Source organism: Microtus pennsylvanicus, chromosome 6, assembly GCF_037038515.1.
Source record: "Microtus pennsylvanicus isolate mMicPen1 chromosome 6, mMicPen1.hap1, whole genome shotgun sequence".
In the NCBI taxonomy this organism is placed as follows: Eukaryota; Metazoa; Chordata; class Mammalia; order Rodentia; family Cricetidae; genus Microtus; species Microtus pennsylvanicus.
The window spans coordinates 49,747,067-49,766,616 of record NC_134584.1 but is presented as its reverse complement, the minus strand read 5'-3'; the positions used below and the strand labels follow the sequence as shown (position 1 = coordinate 49,766,616).

The following is a 19,550-nucleotide window of genomic DNA, read 5'->3' as shown; positions in this document are numbered from 1 at the left end:
CACCTCTTACAAGCTACGGGAGCAGTAGTTTAAAACAGCATACTAAACCAGAATTCCCACAGTACTGCAGAAATTGTGTGCCTCGTCTGAATAGGTGACTTGCTACTAATTAGAGAAAAATGTAAATTTTAGCTCATCTTTGTCAGAAACTAAAGTGCTAAAATTACGTATCATGCCAAAATAAAAACACCGTGCTTTAAAATACGACTAATATTTAGAATTCTTACCAGATTCAAGCACAAAAAGTAGAAGATCTGCCTAGAGTCGCTCTCCTCAAGAATCTGTTTTAGTGATTCCTTAATAAACCTAGGGACCGACTGTGAGCTGTGCTGGAAAGCATCGCCCATGAAGTGATAGAGGGGTGTTCCTTCAGGAGAATAACCAATGAGGGTGCCTTTCTGACCTCGTTTGGAGGGAGATGATAGGATGTTGGCCGCTACAAAGAGAAAAGGAGACTATTAGACAAGCTTTGAGCATTTAAGTCACCAACATGGTCACTGTCAACAAGGACTAAAATGCAAGTACTGAACGACCTCTATACTGAAGGTTTAAACAGCAGAAACCACACAGCAGATTAATGCAAATAAAAGCAAGGGCGAATGCTTACACAAAATGAAGAACACGGCGCTCACTACCACTCCTCCAGACAAGACGTGCTCCGTGCCCTCCTGGTGTGCTGCTCTGTTCACAGCCCGGAGTTGGTCTGTTATCGGATGTGTCCAGAAATTTCCAAAAAGGAGCGCACTAATAAAAACAGGCAAGGATCCATAGCGGGCACACTTGGACACTTCCATTTTGACTGAACAAAGGGAATCCATATAGAAGTCCAGGATCACGACAAAAAAGATAACTGTGGTGAAAGGCATGATGAGAGAAAACCAAGACTCAACCTTACTCTAGAAACAGAAACAGACAACACAAAACACCATCAGTATTCTACGGGGGGAGAGCAGATTTCACAGAATGTTTGTTGATTATCTATATAGAAACAAATACTCATGACTCAATACAATTCACAGCATGCCAACATGGAAGGGTCACAAAGTATCAGTACATTTCCCTAGTATTCTCCAGAGTACTAAAAAACTCCAAGCTTGTTTAATTTTATAATACTAAGGAGCCAAAAATCTTTGAGTTCAAGACTACTAGCTGGATTTTCTTCATCAATTCCTTTGGGCCATAGGAATGAATGTGAAGTATATGTAAATGTAATAGTACTGACTTACATTTTTATAAACAATTAAAATTAACTCAAAAAAGGGGGGAAAAATCAAAGAAAAAAATGAGGATAATTTAAACTACTCTCAACCTCAAATTAAAAAATGCTGAACTGAAATTTCTAATGGTAACTCTATTTGTTAAACAATTACCTCAGTTGTCACAGAAAGAACAATCACCCACGGGCAAAGGAGAAACACAGAAACAAGCTGGGATAAGGCCTGAAGGCGTTTAGCTCCACCAACATCTATAGAGAGCTTTCTAGAAGCCGTATGAAAACCAACTTTACAACATAAAGCCAGCACCAGCAAGAGCACACCACCCTATAAGTGAAACGAGAAACATCTCATTAAAGCATATATACTATCATATTCAAAATATGTAAAGACTTATACATTTCTTTACAAACGTTTGAGATCACCTCTCCAGTCCTGAGATAAATTAGTTTAAATATATATATTTTTGACAGTATTGATAATATAGTTGGCCTTAAACTGGAGATCCTCTTACCTCAGCTGCTTCAGTGTGAAGAGTAAAGACGTATGCCAGGTTTAAACGAAACTTAAAAATTATACTTTCTATGGTGGCATAGGCCTAGAGGTAGAGGTAGGAGGATCAAGAGTTCAAGGTCGTCCTTGGCTACCCATCAAGTTCTAGGAGAGCTGGGCTACCCGAAGCCCTGCCTCCCATGCCCCCCACTCCCCCAGTGACAGTTACAACATGGAGAAGAGCATACCTTGTGATCCGCCACACCTAAGAAGGCAATAGCTGTATAAAGCATGTGAGTTAGAGCGCTGTCATGATGTCCTTCAGCTAAGGAAGCTGTAGTAAAGGAAAACACTTTTCAAACTCAGCTCCCAAAGCGAAAGTTCTGTTCAAAGTTTAATTATTTTGAAGACAAACCAGCCTGGGTATGCCATTTCAACTACCCTTAGTAACATGGTACTTTTGAAACAATTCAGTTTAATTCTAAAAAAAAAAATGTACAAATTACACAATCCTGAACCCCTGCCCCGCCTCCCAAGAGATGGGCTTATAAGGATGGGCTGCCATGCTTGGCTTCTGGGTGTGTGGACCGCTGTATGACTATGACTGTATTGAGATAGTGACTCCATTTTGGTTCTTAGCCTCCAAAAGATGCACAAATAGGCAAGGCATCTTTTTGGTCCACTCCTGTGATGGAAGCAGACCTTAATGCTACATCTGCAGGTCAGTCTGTAAAATCGGTCTTCAACTTGTCTACTCTACATTGCTGAGCACACAAGGCCCAGCAAAGAGAGCAGCAGACAGAAGGGTGTGTTGGGAGTGGATGTAGCAGATACAATCTGGAGCCTTTTCTGCCCCCATCTCAGTGTGACAGAATAAACTGCTATTAGTAAACTAATAAACCCCAGGGTACCAAGTGTCAGCACTCAGAGGAAAACTGGTACTTTGGTGTATTGCAGAATAGACAAAGGCGTATGGCTGGAAAAGAATAAGGCAGGTTATAGAGTTGAGAGTAGAGAACAGACATATTTGACTTGGAAGATGGGTTCAAGAGTATGGACTGAGCAGGCAAGAGCAATTCGGGGCAAGGCAGTGAAAACTAGGGCAAAGGACTTTAAATGTTTTGCTGTTTTCCAGCAGCAGGACATTCTAAAATATGAGCACTGTAGAAAAATACTGGGGATATTCTAAAATATTCAACTTGGAATAATTTTACTATTTACTTGAACAGTGATTAATGTCAACATGAATCTCTGAAAGTCACTTGTGACCCATGAGTTTAATTTCCTTCTTTTTCCCATTCTGCCGGCTTCTAATTTTCTCTCAGACTTTAATCTAGTGCAAAAGGATACGGTGTTCAGCCATCTTAGCCATGAGGTCATCATTGTCGAAAAGCAATAAACAGATTACAGCAATAATGAAAAATGCAGCCCCCCTTGTCTGAAAGAGAAGAAACAGAAGTTCTATTTTTGTTTTTTTATTAAAAGGTTAATTATTAGCATGATACCCGCACTAATGCTAGAGGAAAAGGTTTCTGTCCCTTTCACTTTCTGAGACAGGCTCTTGCTACACAGCCCAGGCTGGCCTTGTACTCACAATCCTCCACTAAGCATGTCTTCAGAAGAGTTAAAAATGTATACTGGGCAGTGGTGGTCTTTAAACCCAGCACTGGGGAGGAGACAGGTGGATCTCTGTGAGTTCAAGGCCAGCCTGGTCTACAGAGTTAGTTCCAGGGCAAGCTCCAAAGCAACCCTGTTTTGATAAACAAGACAAAACAAAAATGGAACATTTAGTGAAAGTTAACACTTGACATTATCATCTTTACAGAGTTTACAATATAACAAATAATAAAAGCAACAGAAATAAACTCTGCAGAGCATTTTAATGTTAGCACTGTATCTCCTTCAAAATGTTACCAGGCATATTAATATGAACAAATCATTAAGGTTTACAGACTAAGTTTCCTAATTTTTGGTTGAAAAGCCCTCAGTATCTAAGGAACAATAGTTAGTAGAGCTGTTTCACATTCTGCAACATTTAAGAAACAGAACAGTCTAGCTAGTGCTCCCCTAGGGAAAAGGTCCATGGGACCATGCTGAGAAAATCAAATCATTCCTAAGAGAGTGTTAAAGATGCATATGGTGGATGTGTGTGCTTTACGCAAGCATAAGGAAGACAGACGAAGACAGTTGGTGATTTCTATCGCTCTCTACTTTTTTAAGATTCGTTTTTATTTAAACTATGTGTACGTGTGTGGGAATTGTGCACATGAAAGTAGGTGTCGTCAGAGAACAAAAGAGGGTGTCAGATCCCTAGGAGTTGGAGTTACAAGCAGTTGTAAGCCACCCAGAGGGGTTGCTGGAAATCCACACTCCAATCCTCTTACCTCTCTACTGTATTTTTTGAGATAGGGTTTCTCAATGAATCCGAAATTGAAACTGGCTGCTCTGACTGGGCGGGCTAGCTTGCCTGCCCCAGGATCTACCTGTCTCTACCACACCACAATGGGGTTACAGGCATAAAGAGCAAGGCCTGGGGCCTGGTTTTTACATGGGTGCTGGGGACTTGGATTCAGGTCCTTGCTCTCACAGCCATATACCCAAGTGCCCTTATAAACCTTGTTTAAGAGACAGGGTTTCTCTGTGTAGCCCTGGTTGTTCTCCAACTCAGAGACCTGCCTGCCTATGCCTCCTGAGTGCTGGGACTAAAGGCATGTGCCGCCACCACCCAGCTTCCTGATAAACTTTTAAAGTCTGTGTTGTCATTGCAGGGAAAGAATTTGGATAAAAGAAAGTTAAAGAGAAAATGTATAAGCCTAGTTTATATAAGCATTTCAGAAAGTTATATATAAAAACTTCATATTCTTACTACAATTTGTTATCTGTAAACTCACAAGTATTTTATGCAATATTTATACTTACATGTATTATTTCACACATTTACATAAGAATATCATGTACACTTAGCAATGGAACTATAAAACTTCCAGTAAATAAAAATTTAAATGAAAACAAGACATTTCCGCCAGGTGATGGTGGTGCACGCCTTTAATCCCAGCACTCGATAGGCAGAGGCAGGCGGATCTCTGTGAGTTCGAGACCAGCTTGGTCTACAGAGCTAGTTCCAGGACAGGCTCCAAAGCCACAGAGAAACCCTGTCTCGAAAAACCAAAAAAAAAAAAAAAACAAAAAAACACCAAAAAAACCCCCCCAAAACAAAAAAAAAACAAGACATTCTGGGTGGCAGTGGCACACGCCTTTAATCCCAGCACTCAGGAGGCAGAGGCAGGTGGATCTCTGTTTGAGGCCAGCTCTGATATACAAGAGCTAGTTACAGAACAGGCTCCAAAGCTATAGAGGAAACCCTGTCTCCAAACAAAACAAAACAAAAAAAATGTCTGACATTTGGCCTGGCGGTGGCGGTGTACACCTTTAATCCCAGCACTTGGGAGACAGAGGCAGGTGAATCCCAGTGAGTTTCAGGCCAGCCTGGTCTATAAGAGCTAGTTCCAGGACAGCTAGGACTGTTACACGGGAAAACCCTGTCTTGAAAAACAAAACAAAACAAAAAAAAAAGAAAGAAAAAGAAAAGAAGACATTCATCTGTTCAATAAATTCTTAGTGCGGTGAGAATTATGGCCAAAGGCAGCATACAAAAAAATCTACACAATTAAAATGTTCCTTTCTCTTAACCCCCATTTCCTTTCATTTTTCCTTTCCCTGGTCTCTGCTGCCCCATCTTTTTGTTTTTAAAGGTAGAGTCTCACTATGTAGTACAGGCTAGCCTCAAATTCTCTTATCTGTTAAAAATTAGATTTATTTATTGTGTGTGGTAGGGGAGGGGATGCAACTGCTATGGAATCAGATGCCAGTTTCCAGGACAAGGCACCATGAGTAGGAATATTTTAATTTGGTAAAATGGAGATAGTATAGTGCCAGCTCTAACATTTGGACGGTAGACTGACAACTCATTTTCCAAAAGACAGTAATACTTAAATTATTTCTGTTCAATAGGGACGACAAGTTGGTGAGTCTCTGGGTAATTGTTCAGCAGACTAAATAAACACAGCAAGCTCACAGGCTTTTCCTATGAAGGTGAAGAATAAGGCAGAGGGCTCCAGGTGGCACGTGAAGGAGATCTTGGCAGGTGATCTGTCAGCTCTCTACTGTGGTTATACAGGTGTTTACACAATCTACAAGTACATGCGTGACACTGCTAAACCCGAGTAAAGGATTAAAGCATGGGTTATACTGTTAGCAACCTCTAGGTCTCCTTTGGGAAACATTGACTAGAAAGCACATCTCTGCACTGTTTTCACAACTTCCTACGAAACTATAATCATATCAAAATGAAACCAGAAAAATGTTTAGCTAGTATTAAGTCTCTTCATTATTATAAATGGTAAAAGATATGGTTTGTTTTTGCTATGAACAATGTGTTTAATGATGGCAAACCTACCTTCGCTGGTCCTCCTCCAGAGCTAGTGAACAGCACACTGAGCAGTGAGATAACGACAATATCACTGTGTTCAAACAGCAGCAAAGTCCTACGAAAAGACAACACTGCTCAGGAATGGATCTGACCTTTTTCAGGAAGTATGAACTCAGTCAGAGTAAGAAAAGAAAATCCCTTTGGTTTCACAAAACACGAGAAAGAGAAATATGGACAACTCCTTTGGAAAATATTTTGGTATTAACTGTCTTAGAAAGAATGAGGCTACAAAATACCAGGCAATAATAATCTTCATGATCCCCAAGACCCATCTGACCTCTACATACATGCACATGCAAATACTAAAAGATACAGAACAAAATTAAGATTCAAATGAATAAATGTAAACAAATAGCGAAAATACATGTTTTTATTTACCTTAGTGGTCCACAAAGAGTAAGGCCAAAAAACCACAAAAGTGATATGATACATCCAGCAACTGCATGTTTAAATATTTTGATCCACTATAAATAGAAAAAAAATTAAAAACCTCAGTCATATCCATTTGCTAGTAAATATTCCACGCTTAAATAACACCTACAGAAGGCAGCACATGGTAGAGCATGTCTTTGATTTCTGAACCCAGGAGACAGGGCAGGCACACCTTCAATTTCAGGCCAACCTGGTCTGCATAATGAATTCCAAGTTGCTCAGGCTAACAGTGAGACCCCGTTATGCCAAAATCCTCTTATTAGCTAGATTTACTTCCACTGTCTATATTCTCATCTGTTGCTAGGTTTTTTCTTTTCTTTTCTTTCTTTTTTTTTTGAGAGTCTTACTATGTAGCTTGGACTGGCCTCAAACTCATAGAGGTCCATCAATCAGTCTCCTTTCCTGAGTGCTGGGATTAAAGAGGTGCACCACTACACCTACCTTTTAGGTCTTAAATCTTTTTTTCCTACACAGCACAATTTTCTATTTTTTTCCATTAGTTTTCTAGGAATAAAGGTTGTTTTTTTTTTTTTTTAAAATCTCTATGAGGATTCTTTTGGAGAAAAGGTCTCACTACACAGGTCAGGCTGGCCTTGAACTCATATTAATCTTCCTTTCTGATGTCGTGGGTATCATGAGTACATGTATTTACGACCATGTTTGGCTTTCCATGAGGAATTTTTATGCTATAGCTATCTGAAAATGGAGAAAGAAACTTAGATGAAGTTAAAAAGATTAACTGTATTTTTAAAATGTCTTGCTTTCCGGGGTCAAAGGCTCAGAGGTTAAGAGACATGCTGTTGTTCTTCCAGAGTTCTGAGTTCAATTCCCATCCCACAGGATGGCTCGCAACCATCTATAATAAGATCTGGTGCCTTCTTCTGGCCTGCAGGGACACATGCAAGCAGAAATGCTGCATACATAAACAAATCTTAAATAGAAGAACTTCAATTTGCCATGCTGATAATATGGTAGAGGGCCATAACTGTGACATGAAAGAGACACACAGTAAAATATAACTACTCCAGGGAGTCACTTTGTGAGAGGCTAAGCTCAATGAGGAACTTTTCTGTCATGAAGGCATCTGAGGGGAATTACGATGATGACCAGGGTGATACACTGCATATGTACTGCATACTCACATGTGAGGTATAATTAAAAAATAAACCCATGGATAAAATAATTTATTCCTCACAAATACACAAAACAATACTGTTATCTTTACTTTATAAGTAAGCAAAATTAAGAATAAAGAAATCATGTAAGTAGTACAAGACATGAATATAGCTGATTTTAGGGGCCAACTTCTACCCCCTGCACATAATCTATTCCCCAGCGACACTCCAGCCTCTGGTGCATGACTCCATGTCTGATCTGTGTACCTTTCTGAGTAAGGAGACTGTGTTAAAGACACCCCTTTAAAATTTGTTACCCTTTTCTACATTACATTAAGATTTTATAGTTCACTGTTGGAGCCTCAATTTTGGAAAGGCAAGTCAGGGGAGAGTTAACTCTAGGACTGGGGATGTAGCTAGATGCGTGAGTCCCAGGATCAGCTCCATGTAAACTGGGAATGGTGGTGGGAGCCTGCAGCACTAGGGAAGCAGAGGCAAGGTCGTCAGGAGTGCAAGGTCGTCATTGGCCACATAACAAGATTGAGGCCAGAACGGGCTATAGGAGATCCTGTCTCAAACACAGAAGCAACAACAAAGGCAAACTGTAGAAACGGCGCTTTATTCTGGACTACTGAAAGGGAAGCTGAAGGACCAAATGTTCTGCCGACATCTCACCTGATGCCTTGTGATAGTTTTCCCAGAAGAAAACGGTTTTTGAAACAAAACCATAAAAAACGCAGTCCTATAAACATTGAAAGAATAATATATTAACATTACATTAAATATTAGGTGTAGTTTAACAAATACACTGGAACTGGAAACATGCTATCCTCCAGAGCAGAGCTTTTTACACTCTTTCTTCCTATGGCCCCTTCCTATCTGATATATTTTTATGCTATTGTGATATATTGGTATGTAAAATATATACATAAATCAAACATTTACTTCTAACAAATCAGCAAAATTTTATCTTTAAAATATATCTTTTTTTTGTTTTGTTTTGTTTTTTGAGACAGGGTTTCTCTGTAGCTTTGGAGCCTGTCCTGGAACTAGCTCTTGTAGACCTGGCTGGCCTCAAACTCACAGAGATCCATCTGCCTCTGCCTCCCCAGTGCTGGGATTAAAGGCCGGCTTTAAAATATCTTAAATGCTTTGGTGTATACAGTTTTACTATTAGATGTGAAAGCAAATTTGCACCCTAATGAGATGGATGTATGTACAATCCTTAGATACATTAATGTGATATGAACATGCTGAAGAATGACACTAGGAAATATTGACTCTTTGCTTTCTGTAATTAAACCATTATGTTTCTCTAAGACTAGAAAATTTTATATATAATGTAAAAATACTAATTCAAAACCTAAGAGTCTTGAGTGTTAGTCAAGATGAGCCAGAAGTATTCTTTGGAACTGTATGGCAAGATGACATGCACAGTGCAAAGCATTCATACTGTGTGCAGAAACAAGACTGCAGCTACAGCTAATTCGTACTACAGAAACACCTTAGAGTCATTATGCATTCGATTTTGAATTAAGTTTTTGTTGCCAAATTTTTCATGACTATAGCATTTAAAGAAACCTTGCTCTAGGCTGGGTGTACACACCTTTAATCCTAGCACTAACCTAGGAGGCAGAGGCAGGCAGATCTGAGTTCAAGGTCAGCCTGATCTACAAAGCAAGTTCAAAGTCAGCCACAAAAGTGCCTCTGTCACAGAAGTGTAGTAGCCACTGCCTTTATAGTGATAGAGGCTTCTATGGCAAAAACCAGGAGCTTCTCTGGTAACTGTCTTCAGAACACAGAAGTAATAAAGAGTGTCAAGACTCATTATTGTATTGTATTGTATAAGTATCTCATGATGCAGTCCAGGCAGATCTTGAACTTGTGATTCTCTAGCCTGGGTCTTCTAAGTGGTGGAATTACTGGCATGAGCCACTATACTTAGCTCTTAATACTTTCAATACCTTAACAAAGCACAGAGAGCAACTCATTTTCTCTTATATTTAGTAGTGATAAATCTTGAACAGTAACATGCAGCTATCTTCTTACTAGTTATATAAAAACGGTCAATTCTTCCAGTCAAGAATTTCTTTCTTAACTCACCAAATTACACCCTCAAGCGTCTTTGATAAACGTTTATTAACACACAGGAGAATTACTATTAATCTCAAGATCCAAAAATCAGTATTTAGGAAGAACACTATATACAAACTATACACGAGGACCCTGTCCTTTGATGGGTTGTGTAGGGAACACAGCACAGCATGATTTAACTTGCAAACATGGAATGTCTGTGCTAAGACAAACCCCAGGTAACATTTTTATGACTGCCTCGAGACTGAGCTACATCAGGGACAGTCTATAAATCCCTAGGGAAGTACAAAGCCAAAACTATTAAAGATGAACTTTATTTTCAGGTATGTGGACGTGTTTGTCCGCATGTGTGTACTGGTGCCCACAGCGCCACAGAGTGTCAGATCTGGTGTTGACATCATAGGCATTGTAAGCCACACAAGTAGACGCTGGGAACTTCAGGTCCTCTGCAAGAGCAGCAACTGCTCTTAACCACGGAAGAAACTGTCAAAATTATTATTTTTTTTTATTAAAAAAAGACATAGTTTTACACTTGTTCTCATGAGTGTAAGGGGAGCCTTCCACCTACCCCCATGAGATTAAATGATACAAGATAATACAAAAGACTGGTTCCTAAGATAGATAAGAACCAAAGCATCTATTAAAATAGGTATTAAAAGAGCTTTGCAAAAATCTTAGCAGCACAAACTAACTAAAACCCAGCGTTTGGAAAGTCGTAAGAATTTAACCATCTTTTAATTTATTTTGAGACAGTCTCACATGTAAACTGGGGCTGGCCTCCAATTCATGATCCTCTTGACTCAACTTCCCTAGTGCTGGGATTACAGACTGCTACACTTAGCTAAAATAACCCATTTCTGATATGTCTCTGGACTTATACCCTTATGTAAGCTTCTATTTAAAGAAAAAAATTATCAAATAGTTGTCAGAAGGAATAAACTTCATAGGATAGGTAGGTAAGATTTCTTAAAGATACAGAGAAATAAGAAACATTAAGGTTCTCTCTATACTCACCCCAGTTTTAATATAAAAATAAACTGTACAATGTGAACCGTTTTTAGGAGATCATATGACTCAAAAAGTCCCACAGCCTTCAAACACTTGGTTAAACACAGTAACACAATATATTTTGTTAATCTGAAAAATAAAAACAGAAACAATTTTAATATAATTAAAATCATTACGACTGCTGTAATCTTGTTTACAAGTACAGGAGGACATTAAAAATCATGGAAATACACATGAACACACAAAAACCAACAATAAAAACCTTCCCCCAAATAACTCACCATCCACACAACTACGTTTATGTTTTGGTACATATATTCTTGGTTTATATTCAATGCACATTAACATCATATGTAAAGCAACACTGAGGCAGGCAGGGTAATCCCAGTTACTTGGGAAGCTGGGTAGAAGGATCTGCCCCCCTCCCTGACCCCAAAGGGTCTCACTATGTAGCCCTGGCGGGCCTGGAACTCACTACATAGACGAAGCTGTCCTTGAACTCACAGACCCCTGCCTGGGAAGAAAGTGTGTTTAAAATCAGCACAGTCAACTTAGTGAGACCTGATCTTCAAAAAAAGAACAACAAAAAAATAAGCAAGAGGCTGAGGATGTAGCTCAGTGGTAGAGTGATTCCGTAGATTGTGGGAAGTCATAGGTTCAATTCCCAGTGCTCCCTAACCCCCACAGACAATATATATAGTTTAGCAAATTCAAGGAGAAATTTGAAATATGCTTTATTTATTGTTAGTCAAAAATGAGACTCACAAAAACAAAGCAGAAACCACATTCTGTATGTGAAGAGACTAGAAATTTACAACACACAGCAAGAGGCATCTGTCCCTCCTCTGTCCTGATAACGACTGCACTGGCTGTGGTAGAAAGTGACTAGACCCAGAGTTCCGAAAAGGAGGACTGGACATACTTCCTAAGGGCAGGAGGAAGCTGATGTGGGAGTGTCATATATCAATCTGTTGATTTCATTGGTTAAGCAATAAAGAAACTGCTTGGCCCTCATAGGTTAAAACATAGGTGGGAGGAGTAAACAGAACAGAATGCTGGGAGGAAGAGGAAGTGAGCTCAGACTCAACAGCTCTGCTCTCTGGAGCAGAGACGCCATGCTCCTCTCTCCTGGGTGGACTTGGGGATAGCTCTGCTCTCTGAGGCACATGTGATGAAGCTCCGACCCAGGATGGACGTAGGCTAGAATCTCCCTGGTAAGCCACCTCGTGGGCTACACAGATAATTAGAAATGGGCTAGTCCAGGTGCGAAAATTAGCCTAGAAGAGGCTAGATAGAAATGGGCCAAGCAGTGTTTAAAAGAATACAGTTTGTGTGTTGTTATTTTGGGGCATAATCTAGCCAGGTGGCCGGGGTGCTGGGGACACAGCCCTGCCACTGTTATCACTACAAGAAGCTGCAAAGTACGGGTGGGAGAGCTTAGGCTTCCAAGAAACCAGGCCCCCAGACTCCTGCTTCCCCACATTCGGGCAAATACTCATTCCTAACCACTAGAGGCCCAACTTCCAGCTTGGTTTGGATGAATATCCCATGCTCACTCAGTATGTGTTGGATGCTACATATGGCCCTTGGGACCAAGGGAGATCTGGCAGGGTGGCTTCAGGTACAGCCTCATTTCTTCCTCTCAGCAGGGAAAGAAGTACCTTGAACTGATCCACCTTATTTCTGCCTTTAAGGAAAAATTACCCCCTATATTTGAGACAGAGTCTTGTTATGTAGACCAGACTGGTCTCAAAACTTACGACTCTCTTGCCTATTATATCACACCTAACTTACCTAAAACAACCCCAAAATATATAAAATTTAAAAAATTTAGCTAAAGATGTTGCATCCATTTTATATGTCTGAATATGAAAGCTAATACACTGTAAACAATAGTAACGAATTTGTCTCAGGGGGTATCACCGTGGGCCTTTTTTTTTTTTTTAATTTTCGAGACAGGGACAGGACTTCTCTGTGTAGCTTTGGTGCCTATCCTGGAACTCGCTCTGTAGATCAGGCTGGCCTCAAACTCACAGAGATTTGCTTGCCTCTGCCTCCTGAGTGCTGGGATTAAAGATGTGCGCCACCACCACCTGACCCCTCTGGTTTCTTTTGTGAGAGAATCCCTATTTGTTTGAGCCTCTCCAGTTTCAAGCTTCAACATAATAACCAAGACACTCAATCCAGGCTAGCACTCTGCCCTCAAGGAGTTCCGGGTCTCCAGGAGAGAACAGGGAAACAGACCCGAGTATATTTACAGAAGATTCTACCGACCTGTAGAGAACTGAAAGGTCTCTCGGCAGCGTTTGAGATCTATGTGCACTAAAGACCATGCAGGGATTAAGAAGAGGGAAGGGAAGGCTATGTCAAAGCACAGCACGTGTGCAAAACAGGAACACGGAAGAAGGCCTTGAAGATTCTACTGCTTTTAAGTTTAGCTCAATCTAGTGATTTAGTTCAGCAATAGATTACATATGACTGAAATCAAGGAAAAGGCAAATTATATTTAACATACTTATTTTACAAAGATTATAGATTTATTCATGACTTCTGTATAAATACTAAAAATTTCAAAAATTGGTGCCTGAATGATATAGATCACATAAAACACTCATTGATAATATGCTAGTCAGAGTAAGCAAACTCTATTTTCATACACACATGCACGCACAGCACCCCAGAGGTCACAATGTTAACTCCTGAACAGCCAATTATTGGAAAGGCTTTAAATCATTTCTAACTTTCTCCTCACAGGTAACCAATTTGGGTATAGCTTTACAAACCTCTTCCTTTTCATCGCTATGTGTATAAACATATTATTCTATGCACATTTGCAACCATACACATATTCTGACACTGGACTCTTTCATGCAATACATATACTCTGCTATAATTATCAAATTAGGAAAATTATTTTGACATTCTTTGACTCATGTCCCCTCTCTTACACATATTTACTTCACTGTTGTCACTTGTGTAGGCATGTGCGCACATGCAGCAGGCACTGTCACACGGAGGTCAGAGAACTAGTAGGAGTTGGTTCTCCTCTTCTAAGTGCAGGTCCAAGGGGCCAAACTCAGGCCATCAGCCTTGGCAGCAAGCCATCCTGCTGGCTCCGGCATTCTTTGACTTTGAAAGTTCTAGTTAATACATCTTCCCGCTAGACATCTCTGAAACACTGGCTAAGGCTAAATAACCACATACGAACACGTAGTTCATGTTAAGCAGGGAAATGACTAGAGAAGGGGAGGCTCTTGTAAAGGCCACTGGACCTCAGGGCAATGCAGAGCATTCAGCCCGACTTAGAAACCATAATTTGCTATTAAGTGATCTCATAAAAAAAGTAACTGGTCTCCTCTGTGGTTAGACAGTCCTTCAGTCCTCTAAACTTGCAATCATTAAAATCTGGATATGGGTTTATAACTCCAAGAACTTCGCTCGTCACGGTCACTCATAGTTCTCTAGATATTACAACAGAGGAGGGGTAGAAAGGGGTAGGAGCGGGATATACCCAGCAAACATTTACATGTATAAAAACTAAAAAAAACTAAAATAAGCCAGGTGGTGGTGGTACTCGCTTTTAATTCCAGCACTTGGGAGGCACAGGCAGAAGCATCTCTGTGAGTTTAAGGACAGCCTGGTCTACAGAGTGAGTTCCAAGATAGCTAAGGCTACACAGTGAAACCCTGTCCGGAGAAACCAAAAATAAATAAATAAATAAATAAAAGCCAAGTGCCTGGGAAGATAGTTCAGTAGGTAAGAGCACTTGCTGTTTAAGCGTGAGGGCCTGAGTTTGAATCTCCAGCACCCATGTAAAAGCCAGGGTGCTAACCAATCCCTGCACTGAAGAGACAGGAGGCTGGATGAGGCTTGCTGGCTGCCAGGCTAGCTCCAGGTCGAGGGAGAGACCTAGTCGCAGGGGAAGAAGGTAGTGACAGAGCAGGACACTTGAGTACATAAAACACACATATATACAAACAATGCAGTATGCTGACCAGACACAGTGGTCTAGGCTTGTAATCCTAGCACTTACAAGGCTGAAGGAGGAGCCGGTCTGACCACCACAGTATGACATCTTGTCTCAAAAAGAAATAGGATACATAATAATAACAATACCAGTCCACCTCATCGAATACATAGTCAAGTACCCACAGGTGTGAGCAGAAGGCGTATGTAATACACGCGTTGTGAAACAAGGACTCCGGGTCATTCATTAGTTGTGTGACCTCAGGCAGCTCAGTTTCCTGACATATCAAACAAGGACACTACTTCTTAAGTTTGTAGGGCTGCTGTCAAGATTAAAGGGAGGTGTAGACTAAGAGTCTGTGGGGCCCAGGAGGTGCTCAGCAAACGCTGGCTGTCCTGACCACCAAAGACTTAATGAAGCCGAAGCAGAATCCTTTATTTAAGACATATGTGAACCCAGGCATGAAAACAGGCACAATGAGAGGATCCGATAATTTTTGTTGCAGTTAATAACCAGCACTTGACCATACAGAAAACCCTGGCAACCTGAAAACTCAACCAGTCCTGAGTCAAAATTTAGATTCTGCAATCAACTACAAAAGAAGTGCAACTCTGCTAGGCTAGTAATGCCACAGGTAAGCCGGCCAAGGACCGACACTTCCCATACTGGTCTAAGACAGGAGGCTCATAAGCACACACTTTTAAACAACTCACACTCTAACACACACACAACCCTTGCATTATTTGAGAGTAAATGAGTACAGCACACTTTACCCTGAAGTATCTGTACTTCCTAAGACTATGGCAATGAAAAGGCTATGAAACCAGTAGTTTCCAACAGGAAATGTAACAATCATCTGATACTTTAGTCTGTTTCCACAGTCCAATTTTGTGAATTGGTCTAGTCTTGTTCCTGTCTGGTATTTCCCCTCTATTACCAATCCATACTAGTAACTCCGTCCGCATTTAGCTCTTATGGGCCACTGATTAACACGTGACACACTATAAATGAATCGCTCAAAATACACAGAAAGCCAAATGTACGCTACAAACCCCGCAGTTGGTTTAAATTCTACTCAGCATGTGTCCTTTTCACAAACCAAAGTTAGCTGGTAACGCAGTTACTACGTTCCAGGAGCATTATTAAACAATCACTAAATCTCAGAGGGCACACTGCTTAGAATAACTGAATCTCGTTTAAAAAAAAAGCTGGGCTAGTTTATGTATCTTTAACACTACCTCAGAACTTGGGACAGGCCAGAAAGGACACACACAATTGCCTGGTGCCGCTGTACACTATTCAGGCTTGAGGGAAGGGGAAAGAACTTTCACTTCATCAATTCCTGTACCGTACGAATTTGGGAGAAGGGAGCAGCACGCATTTCGTACTATTAAAATAAAATAAGCCTTCCACTCCTTCCCACGAAAACCCAACGACAGGCAGGGCTGGACTTTTGCAGTGCTGAACACCTAAGTTCATCGGCTTGTACTTTGGTTTCTCCGCGCGAGACGGTGACACCTTCCGCATAGGCACTCGAGCAGACGTGGGAGAGGGGAAGGAGCCCCGCGTTACCGTGGCGGGGAGGGACACCCACGATCGTCTCTCCAGGGACCTGGAAACTGGCAGGCGGGGCGCCCCGAGCCCGGACTCCCGCCCGCTTGCGGATCTCAAGCCACGGACCGCAGGGGCAGCCGGCAGGGGAGCCAGTCCGGCACCGCCGTCCGCCGCGGGTCGCTCCTTACCGGGCACTGGGCACGTCCACAGGCCCGAGGCCGCCGCCGGGCCCGGCCCGCGCGTCCCCGCCGTACTTGTCCTCCATGCCGGCTCAGGAGCCGCCGCTGCCCGCGCCGCGGGCGCTCCTCATGTCTCGCCGCCGCTCCGGAAGCGCGGGCGCAGGCGCGTCACTCCCCCATGTCAGCGGCGCGCCGTCCCCCGCAGTCCCCGCCGCTAGCCTGGGCTCGGCAGGCAGGCACACGCGCGCTGGGCGGGACTAGGCCGCGGGCCGTTCCGGGAGCGCCGTTCTCCGGAGGCAGGACGGGCACGGACGCTGCCAGGCCACGTCATCCGGCCCAGCAGCCCTCACTCCCGGGGGAGTGCCCCATCCTGCGCCTGCGCGCCCGTGAACACGTGGCTCGGGCCGCAGGCTCCTCCCACCGCACCGGAGGCTGGATCGCCCCGCCCTCTAGTCGCGTCTCCTAGAGGAACCCCGGACGCACTTACCCGTCCCTGCGGCGCCACCTACGGTCCATCTCGGGTACAGCGGATTCCCGCTGTGCGTGGAATGGGCCGTCCCCTAGAAAATGCACATTGTTGTCACTAAACTGAGCTTGCTAGTTTTAGCTCTTTGTTTTAGGGTTCTTATTTCAAATAGCCTCACTCTGTAGCCCAGGTTGACCTAGAACTCAACATGTAGCCCAGGCTAACTAACCTCCAACACGCGGCAATACTCACGTTTCATACATCTGAGTACTGGATTTACAGGTGTAAGTCACGCTTAGGCACTGCTAACTCAAAGTACATATGAAGCCTATCAACTTTTTCTTTTTATGAAGAGAAGGCTAATTTTTTTTTAAAGTGTTTGTGACTCCCACAAAGAGATAACTATTTTTGGATCTCTGATGATACTATGACACAGAGTGGGGGGCGGGGCTGTGAGGATATGTCTGAATTCAGCACAATTAATAAAAACTCAGAGAGAGAAATTGGGGTTCAACCTGAAGATCCAAAAAGCAAAACAGTCACTTACTCATACCTTGACCTCAGTCTGAAATGGCGATCCTGCCTTCAGGGATCTCAGACTGAGACTGTGTCTAAGACTGGTTTCTATGGCAACTAGTACGGCTACTGGGATTAAAGGTGTGTGTTACCACTACCCGGTCTGTAAGGTATGGAGGTTCAAAAATGTGAGCCTCTTTCTATCTCGACCAAAGGTCAGAGAGTTGGAATTTACCTCTATTCCTTCAAGGTTATTGTGTTACTACCTCAAACAAAGGTCCCACTTAGATTTAGGGTCCTGTTCTCTCAAGGTTAACATCAACAGGTGTGCTAATATCCAGACCTTGTCTTTCAGCGAGAGAAGTAGATGTGTTTCCACCTCAAACAGAAATCCAAGGATCCAACTAAGGTTCCAGTTCCGCTGATGAGATAACAATGGATTCCACCCAGGGAGTGGTTTGCCTACGGAATGTTTCGGTCTAGGGTGTGACCGTGCTAACAACTGAACGTTTAACTACGGACACAACCTTCAACTGGCCTGTTCAAGTCGTTGTATCACGTTAATGCAGTCTTTTATCTTACTCCTACCTGTTGGGGTTGGGGTATTTTAAGCAATTGGAAATTAAACGTGAGTGATTTCAGTATTCACTGGAACTCCCTCCTGGTACCATTCTATGGTTTCTGTTTGATTATTTTCACGTCTTTGTACTCTTTATTTTTGACAAGGCTGGTCCCTGACAATAAGGCTGACCAGTGGGGTTGTTTTACTCTCTGATCTTCAGATAAGCTTTATTTATTAAAATAAAAGTGAAATGCCAATACATATGTCTAAATAATGGAGAAAGGTGAGAGGTTTGTGGGTTTTATTTAATTGCTGGGCAGGAGCCCCGGCAATATGGAGAGACTACTCAAATGTAGTGTGAAGGCCAACACAGAAGGTAGGGTCGTGGGCCATTAATCAAAATTTGTCTTTTGTTACAGGTTAAATATTTAGCAAATAGCAAAAAGAGTGAATACACAAGGCAGGTAAAAGACAACCCAGGGGACTACAGACAGCTACTGAGCCTCTTCCTTGGGGAAACATAAATGGAAGCCAAGGTGAAATACAATTCCATGTTCTGTAGGCTGGCAAACCTCAGAAGTGTTGCATCATCAAGTATGGCTGTGAGAAAGAACTCCAGCTCCTTGTGGGAAAGCGCACGGTTGAAGTCCTTCTGCAGAGCCATTTGTCACTACTTACTATGTGGAAGATGCACAAGTGTTTGGTGGAGCCATTGGCTCCAGCATGCACAGCCTAGGACAGCGGTTCTGGGACTGGGATTTTCAGGCTGGCAGTGTTGAACTCTAGCGTCCAAACACCGAGGAGGAGTCGTCCCCAGAGACCACCTCACACACCACAGCCAATGCAAAAGCATGAGGATTTTATTAATTCTGTCATGACAGGGTCCCTCAGCATTCGGGAAGCAGAGAGACCTCAAATAGTGGGCACAGGCTACTTTTAAAGGAGAAGGCCACAGAATCAAGGGGGATTGTGATTGGCTTATTCAGAAAGGCTATTACCAATAATTGACTGGAGAGCTGTTGCCAGATCAGATGAGGTAAGAGGTCATTTTGACCCCGTTTTCCAGGGGACTGAATCAAAGCATACGTATATGGGTAATTGTTCAGCAACTGAGTACGTGCATGTGTAGCTGTTAGGTCCTTGGTTCCCAGGGGAGGAGGGGAAGCACTATGGCACGGAGGCTGAGAGGATTCAGAGTTGTCAAAAATGGCTTCAGAATTGTCTTAAAGTCTTACAGCAGCATCAGCACCACTTGAGAACTCGCTAGAATCAGAGGAGAAGCTCAGAAAGGGGGCAGGAGGCAGCAGACAGCAGGCGCGGTCTAAGAAACCACTCAGGTGATTCTGGTGGACTCCAGAGTCTGTGAACCATCCACTGGAGACAGGCTTGCAAACAGGTGCATGGAGGCAAATTTATTCACTCTGTCATTGTTTGTAAGAGGGCAGAATGGGGCACCAACTTT

At 42.4% G+C, this 19,550-nt stretch overlaps 1 protein-coding gene across 1 annotated transcript in view; it reads right to left on the bottom strand.

Annotated features, from left to right (window-relative positions):
• Slc30a5 (solute carrier family 30 member 5) overlaps positions 1-16,768 on the bottom strand; it is a 28,647-nt gene extending 11,879 nt beyond the window's left edge. The window contains exons 1-10 of the mRNA XM_075976176.1: positions 16,554-16,768; positions 10,851-10,973; positions 8,418-8,484; positions 6,574-6,659; positions 6,163-6,250; positions 3,057-3,144; positions 1,955-2,031; positions 1,371-1,541; positions 608-896; positions 228-436 (exon numbers count right to left, since the gene is read on the bottom strand). Of these exons, the coding sequence (XP_075832291.1) occupies positions 228-436; positions 608-896; positions 1,371-1,541; positions 1,955-2,031; positions 3,057-3,144; positions 6,163-6,250; positions 6,574-6,659; positions 8,418-8,484; positions 10,851-10,973; positions 16,554-16,630 (1,275 nt within the window). The 5' untranslated portion in view covers positions 16,631-16,768. The remainder of the gene's footprint in view (positions 1-227; positions 437-607; positions 897-1,370; positions 1,542-1,954; positions 2,032-3,056; positions 3,145-6,162; positions 6,251-6,573; positions 6,660-8,417; positions 8,485-10,850; positions 10,974-16,553) is intronic.
• Positions 16,769-19,550: the final 2,782 nt, after the last annotated feature.